This window comes from Melanotaenia boesemani, chromosome 17 (assembly GCF_017639745.1).
Source record: "Melanotaenia boesemani isolate fMelBoe1 chromosome 17, fMelBoe1.pri, whole genome shotgun sequence".
NCBI classification, from domain to species: domain Eukaryota; kingdom Metazoa; phylum Chordata; class Actinopteri; order Atheriniformes; family Melanotaeniidae; genus Melanotaenia; species Melanotaenia boesemani.
Genome location: NC_055698.1, coordinates 14,664,237 through 14,672,289, shown reverse-complemented (window position 1 = coordinate 14,672,289; position 8,053 = coordinate 14,664,237). Strand labels below are relative to the sequence as shown.

The 8,053-nt window shown below is 37.4% G+C and overlaps 1 protein-coding gene across 1 annotated transcript; it reads right to left on the bottom strand.

The window, feature by feature from the left end:
- Positions 1–100: 100 nt before the first annotated feature.
- sla1a (Src like adaptor 1a) lies at positions 101–6,083 on the bottom strand. The gene is made up of 8 exons (XM_042011299.1): positions 5,932–6,083; positions 5,371–5,464; positions 4,985–5,084; positions 4,729–4,815; positions 4,412–4,515; positions 2,084–2,215; positions 1,137–1,266; positions 101–1,060 (listed from the first exon to the last, which is right to left on the bottom strand). The coding sequence occupies exons 2-8, from the start codon at positions 5,438–5,440 to the stop codon at positions 859–861; spliced, it is 825 nt and encodes a 274-aa protein (XP_041867233.1). The 5' UTR covers positions 5,441–5,464; positions 5,932–6,083; the 3' UTR covers positions 101–858.
- Positions 6,084–8,053: the final 1,970 nt, after the last annotated feature.

Sequence of the window (8,053 nt, the reverse complement as noted above, 5' to 3'; positions counted from 1 at the left end):
GTTGAGGAGTCGAGCAGACGGAACAAGCAGCAGAGCATCACTGGAAAATACCCTAATCTTCCAATTTCAATTGATTTATTTTCTTCTCCCTGAATAATGTCTGTGACCCCGTAACCTATTTTACCGTTTCTTCACAGCTGTGGTTTGTCAATTCATAATGAAGAAACCGTAACCATAAATTACATTTTGTATTTGTAATTATTGCAGTTGTAACTGATCAAATCATATTCTGACAGACAAAATACACAATGACATTTTATGTGTGATTTTATACAGACCAAAGTTTACAAACTTTAGATGAATATGCACGGATATGTGCTTGTGCACACAAATTCTGACAGCTATCTTACACCATACTTACAACCCACTATTCACTAAGACATTCAACATATCAGCTTCATAAAGTGAATATGATTGAATGTAGCTCAAAGAAATTGTGCAAGTAAAGTTATATTATGGACATCAAACATTTAACATTTATTAACAACACAGAAAAATAGTTTGAGAGGCACATAAATTCATATTTACAATAATACTTCTATAGTACTGATAGGCTTTGTTGTTTAGCTCTGCGTGAAGCCTCCACACATCAAAAAGTGCACAGTCACTGATTTTAACTCCACACTGTTCCTGTTTATGATTTTATAAGTGAGTAGTCATGCTGTTTACATTACTGTTAAAATACTTCAAAGTGCTCACATCATAGCACACTTTGATGTCTAAGATACTTGGAACAGTGTTGGGTCAGCGCACCCCTCAGTCGACAAAGGGGATGTGTAGTCGATTTCAGGGAACGATCCCCACTTTGGGTCTCTGGTTGAAGCCAGTTTATCCATTTTTAAAACCCAGCTTCTGTTTTTAGAAGTCATCCTCATAGTCGGCGTTTGTGTGGTTGCTTTGGGGGGGCACATATACAGATTTACTTTTCTTCTTCCTGCTTTCAGCTTGCAGCTGTGTAGAGTTTTCATGGCCAGAAAAGGACAGGTAGGCAGCGATGCTGTTCCTGACACCGTAGCTCACCATGTTGTCACCATGGCTTTCTGTGTTGACCAGCTGTTTCCTGTAAAGAGTAAAGACAAGACATAAGTGCTGCACACAGCTTCTTTTATCAATGATGTTGTTAATCTCTCCCATACTTGTCTACTTTCTTCCAGTCAAAATTGCGTCGCATGACTACAGGTGGAGGTTGAAGACTTGGATCTGATGGCTCTATTGTGCCCGACAAACAGGGGGAGGTGAGCGAACAGCAAAGCCCATCTGCAGAGTCTAAAAATGGAAAAAAAAATAGAGGAAATGAAATACAGCATTTACTAACAAACACACATCAGGAATTAATTTGCATAATTTGCACTTAGCAGTTGCATGATTAACTGCTTGAGTAAATACACAAACCAAACTTATAAAAGTAGAGATGCATACCGGCCCAGAATATACCCACAATCAGAGATCAACACTGAAGCTTTTTTTAACTTGTTTTCGCATGAGTGGTCATTATCAGAGTATCTCATATCCTGTTTGTTCCAAAAATAATGTGTCAGTGCAGGAAATTTATAAAAGGTTAATACTGATGAGAATAACTTCTGTATTAAAGACGCCTTAAATAAATTTCCAACCTTAAAACTGGATGCCACACTCTGCAATGTGTAGCATACATTATGTGTATTTCTGGAGCCATTGCTGCCTAGCAGCATCCTGAGGATGAGAAATCGCACCATACAGCTTTCTCGTCCAGGATGCTGGACGAGAAAACACACTATCTGCTATAAACACACTGTCTGCCTTCAGTAGCTGATTTAGTGAAGAAACAGAGAAAGACATTATTGGAGGAAAAGAGGAAGATAATAGATAGACAAGAGTCAAGATAAGACTGTCTTTTAAGGTCTGGAGAGAGCTCACAGTACAGGTAGAATGCAAGCTGTCGATAGCCGTTGATAGCGGGGTGCGTCACTAAGAAAATCTGCAAAAGTTCTGTCTTATTTTCGCTAACTAAAACACACATGGTTGTCTGCTTGTAAATGATTCTTTGTTTCTCACACTTTTCTCTTTAGCTAGATTTTTATAAACTTGTGCTTCATTCACCTACCAGAATAGTGGTTGATCATATCTTCAAGGCACTGGAAAGTGAGTCGTGGGGAGATGTAGTACCAGCTGTTGTCCAGTCTGAATATACGATAATGCTTTACTGTCCTGTGCTTCACTGAGAGTGAATACAGACCTGAGGATATGATACACAACATTAAAAAATGACAATCTTAGATTAATAATTTATATACCAAGAACCAGTCCAAAGCTTGGACCAAGTGTGTCCAAACTTTTTTGACTGTTACAGTATAAACTACCTTGCATTTCACAAGGATAATTCCTAGTACCATAAATTAGTTTCACCACCTGAAAAGTCATCATCTACAACAGGGGTGCCGAAGTCCGGTCCTCGAGATCTACCATCCCGCAACTATTAGATGCAACCCTTCTCCAACAGACCTGAATTAAATGTCATCTGCATGTTTTTCAGCTCTGCAGAGGCCTGGTAATCATTTGATTCAGGTGTGTTGGAAAAGGGTTGCAACCAAAAGTGGCAGGATGGTCGATTTCGAGGACCGGGCTTGGGCACCCCTGCTCTACAACAAGAAGAACGTCCCAAACTCCACGTGGTCACATTTCTCCCTGCGCCCAAGAATACGTCAAACAAACCAGCTGCAAATCAATTTACTCTCAGTTTAAATGCATATTCTATTACAGCTACATGACCCTGTATAGAAGCATTTTAGTACTGGACTGACCTACATGCAGTCAGGATATTTCATCATCTGCAAACATTTGGCACACCTTGAAATGCTACATATGACTAATAAGTGCCAGGACCGTTGAGCAGCTTGAATTTTTCCAGTAGTGGTTAGTAACACGTTACTGTAACGCTGTTACTCCGGTCAGTAACTAATACTCTAATGCATTACTCTTTAAATAAAGTAACTCAGTTACTGTTACCCTATGGTGTGTTTGTCTGTTACTAGCTAAATTAATACATTTTGGCCAGCAGCTGTGAGCTTCTTCCTGTTTACAGCAGTAATGCAGCACAACATGGACAGTGTTGCAAAGTGCACTTGTTGGGCTTGTCCGAACTGGCACACTCCAACCCACACACACCCGCAACTTCACTTGACAGAGAGAGACAGTGTCAATGGCCCCAAATAACTCAGGAAATATGGAAATATGTAGTGCATTGAATGCAGCATGGATTTATTTTTTGAGCAGCTGTTATTTTAGTTTTTATTTTAAATTTATTTTATATAATCTGCTGGCCTGACTTAAATAAATTATTTTGTATTCGCGTTTGTTTTATATTTTGTACAACACTTTAATTAAGTTGTAAGGATATTAATGGGGGGATTTCTAAGAATGTTTTACAAAAGTAACTAAAAAGTTACTTTTAACGGTAGTACATTACTTTTCGGTGTAGGTAATCCACAAAATAACTGAGTTACTTTTTTAATGAAGTAACTAGTAATTGTAACTAGTTACTTTTTTCTATAACTGACACAACACTGATCTCTTTTCAGACAAGAATGGGACAAGATTCCTTCTCAAAGGTCCAGCAGCTGTTCTATCCATTTCCCAGAAATTCACACACTGCTGTTTAGAAAAGAAGCTGCAAACATCGCCCTGATGCAACTTTTATGATACTTGCTACTGCCGTCAAATTCAAAATGAGCTGTCATGTAAGTCAAAGAGACTGTACTTGAAGTACATTTAAAATAAGTTGCTTTTCATTTCAGTTGAGAAGATTTCACACAAATCATTTCAATTCTGTCTAGGTTCATTTCCATCATCGTGGCAATTTACCTTAGAGTTTGGTCCTTTATACATTTGTGATACACAAATGCTATAAAAGGTGTGGTAAACGTCAAGGTCACTGCTGTGGTACCATGTCAATCCCCTTCGCTGCCTACGCACTCTCTGGTATTGTATCATAACACATATGAGCACGACAAAGAAAATCTCAAATATTAACAAACCCCCATTCTTTCCTAAGTCTTTGAAGATTTGGAAACTATGATAGTTTGTGTTCCACGCTCATATCTGTCCGTTCAATTTAAAGCCAGAGGCGAGCGCTGTTAGGCTGAGCTTGTCTTAACAGGTTTTGGCCAGCCAATTGCTCAAGAGGATTTTTGTTTCCACATTTTGTTGTGAGATAAGCTAAGCAGTCACTGATGTGACTGAGTTAAAGCTTCAGTTCTGTAATTTTGTCTGTTTTAAGGTTTAGGGGTTCTTTTCAGTACTTGTTACCTTGCTCTTCTATATCAGGAAGTCTTTTAACATACATATAATTTCTTTCATTAATACTATACAGTCTCATCTTAACATGAAAGAAAAGTTTCTTGCATACTCTGCAGTCAGGTGTACATGCTCCTACCTCTCTCTGTGGCGCTCTCCCGCACCAGAAACGAGCCCACTCTGTTCCCAGGCAAAAGCAGCAGCTCTTCAGCCTTCTGCCTCTCCACCCCCTCAAAAAGCCAACTAAAACACAGGAAACATATGAGTCTCAAATCTAAAATTAAATCTAATACAATGCACACATCTGAGATCTTAGGTTACTAACAATTTCAGTTACATCCCATGCATTAGACAAATCTTAAAAAAAGAAAAAGAGGCACTTTATAATTTTTTATGGATCTTTTTTTTAACATTTAGGACAGCAATGGAATTTAGTTTCACAAAACTTTTACTCACCCGTGATAAACTTTGGCCACATGGCTGTTGGGTATATAGTTCTCCTTCCCTGTCTGAACAGAGCGAACTCTCCACCAATAAGCTTCCCTAACCACCCAAAAGAGACAGAGAGGAATTAACAACTGAACTTTTGTAATCACTTCTCTTAAAATTAAACTTAGAGCATAGAGTTACGTCTTTCTGTCTTTTTTTTACTTTATTTCCTCATCATTGCTGAAACTAAATTGAGACAAAAAAAACAAAAAAACAATCATACTGTGCTATGACTCGGAGCTTCTCTCCTATTCTGTAGATGGGCTCGCTGATTTCAGCAGAAGGGTAGTCCTGGAGCACCACCACTATATCATCGTCTGAAACTGGTGTAAGAATAACATTAACAGCATTTGAAAACACATAGAAATGCTGACACAAAGACATTGTGATTTTGGAATAAACAAAAATCCCCAAACCCGGAAATTGATTTCCCATCAATTCAATTTGATTGTTTGTTGTAATTTTGCTCCGGAGTTGTTATTATCTTGTGGCATGTGTCGTAAATATTATCAGTGAAATGCAGAAAATATGTAAGACTTGTTGCACTTCTACATATACTTGCACTACAAATGCTCATCTCCGTGTTATTTCGAATTTGCAAGATCTTACCTTTGCAAGTGCTGTCAAGGTTATTGTCGGCCTTGTTGTTGGAACTCACAACTCGCATCATATTCCCCATCCTCCAAAAAGACCAGACTCCAGTCTGAAGTCAGCGCAGAAAGAACAAGATAAATTCCTTTTTTTTTTTCTTTACTTTTATAACACTCAACTTCCCTCTGCTGCTGTATAATACAGCCTGCACCTCTATAAGCTGACCATTGAGCTATCTCATTTGACACATTCTGTGTAGATTTTGGGGAAGCTGAGGCTAGATGGTATCAGATTAAATTTTCCATTGCAGTGCCTAGTCTTTCGTACTGATAACTAAAAGTGATACTCTATAGTATCATGATATATTGCAAAATCCAGTTCCTAAACTGCCAAGTGCAGCTTGTCTCATGCAATTCATATTATAATTAGCAACAAAAGAAATCTGTCTGTGTAAATACATTTCAACAGATCCTGCTCAACTGTTGAGTAGCTAAGTCACAAAGTCTTCATTTAGCTTCCTTGGTGGACTAATAGTTCCATCCTTACGCAAACAGCAGATGTGTTAATGTAGACACCTACCTGTAGAATTTGTTGCTAAACACATGTGACGGCTTTAAGTGTGGCGATGGAGGTGTTGGCCCAAATGGGTCATGGTGACGGCAGCAGAGTCTGGTACGTACTAGGTTCGCGAGGCTTTACAACAATGACATGTCACAGAGTGTGGTGACAGTTCTGCGTCTGTCTGCAAACTTACTTCCTGTAATGAAATGAGGAAGAGGCAAGGCAAATGTACTGTTGAGACACACAGCAAAACATGCAAGAACTGAGTTCACAACCATCTTCTTCATGTAGTTATTGAAAGTAAGTAAAAGCGCTATTGTATTGTTATTGGGTGTTAAATGAAAAAAATCCCTAATTAATGTAAATGGTTTTCATTGTAAATGTTCCATATAAATAAGTTTTTTTTACCAAATGTCAGATGATTAAAAAAGTCAGTTTAATAAACAGGTGAAACATAACACTAATTAGTATTAGCCATACACTCTCAAAGCAATCATTTTTATTCCTGCAATATAATTAAATACTAAGCCAGATGTAAGCAGTGATGAGAAGTCATCATGGCAAATTGGTAAGTGTATTAGAAGTGTGGCTTTAAGCATTGAGAAGACACTGAATCCATACACCAATTTTGACAATGGTGCATAAAATGTGTGTTGCGATATGATCTCACTTCCTGTTGTGCCAATTGTGACTGTCTGTAGTAGACATTTAAAAAGTTCCAAAATGATAAAATTGCTGTATAGCAGCTCCTAAACGTATCTAGTTTACTGATTCACACAAACCCTTGTTATGTGTTTGCACGCTATAAATGAATATATGCAGTGCTCAGTGTTTTACTGAACATAATCTTAAAGAATGTCCAGCGTGTGAATTTAAACTGTAAAAAAAATCCAAATATTATTATTTGTTAAAGCTTAACGTATCAATATATTGCAGCACCCATAAGTAGCCATGAATCAATGTACCTGTTTCAGTTTTGGTACTACAAAATGTTTCTTTTATATATCTATATATAGAAAGATATTTTCTCATCTCCTTTTTGACAACTCTGCCACTGGTTTCTATTAGTCTCGACAGATAAACAGAAAAATTTGATAAAAATCCACATTGATCCAATGGATTTGGCAGATGGATTTGATATGGTTGTGACTAATAAAATTATACACCAATCACTAAAAACATAATGATGGTGCTCATGAATTTCTTGAGATCATGAAGGCATTGGATGTGATTGGATATGACTGCATGTCATGAAAGCATGTCAACATATAATGTACTGTATTCAACTTGACACCACTGTATGCAAGTGTGTTATAAGTGCTGGTCCCTAAAACTCAATTCATAGTTCATCATGTTATAGCTGGTGTTTTAGATGCCTGGTTGTGTAACCGTATTTCTCTGCTGCGTGTTTTCTATTCTCAAAATATTTTTTTATTCCCATATTAATATCTAGATTAATCTGATCCACACGATTAGGCCTCTTTCTCCTGCCACCTTCCCTTTATAAATGCAGGTAATGATGCAATGAGGAAAGATCAGGCTCATTGTTTAAGTAATTTAAATTTGTGCCACTATGGAAATTTTGAAGTTCAGACATACTGTATATCTGTTGTTGTCAGAAACCATTGCACAGTCAGTTCCTGCTGCTGGCTTCCTGATGGATATTTTTGAGTGCATGAGGAGAGAAAAGAAGTGAGATTCAGTCCTAAGAGCAAAATACAAATTGTAACACACATTATGTTCACATTATGTTTCAAGTGAATAACAACTAAAGTGCATTTAAACGAAAATAAACCTTTTTTTGGGTTAAACAGTTACTGTGGTTTGGTGGCTGGAGGGCAGTGACAGAACAGTTGTGGTTGCCAGGAAGGAAGGAAGTCGTCATTAGCTTTAGGTAAAAATAAATTCAGTCACCATGCAGCTTGTGTAATGATGGAGCTACATTTTATCTTTAAAATTTTGTGGTTTTTTTTATACTACTATATACTTTTATTTATATATATATATATATATATATATAAATTATATGCACTGCCTCTAGCACTGCATGATAGCACCTGGGTCCAACTGGACTCACAGCAGTCTGACTACCACTTAATTATGATGTCCTATCTTGTTTGAATTCTTGCTTGTGTTGTTC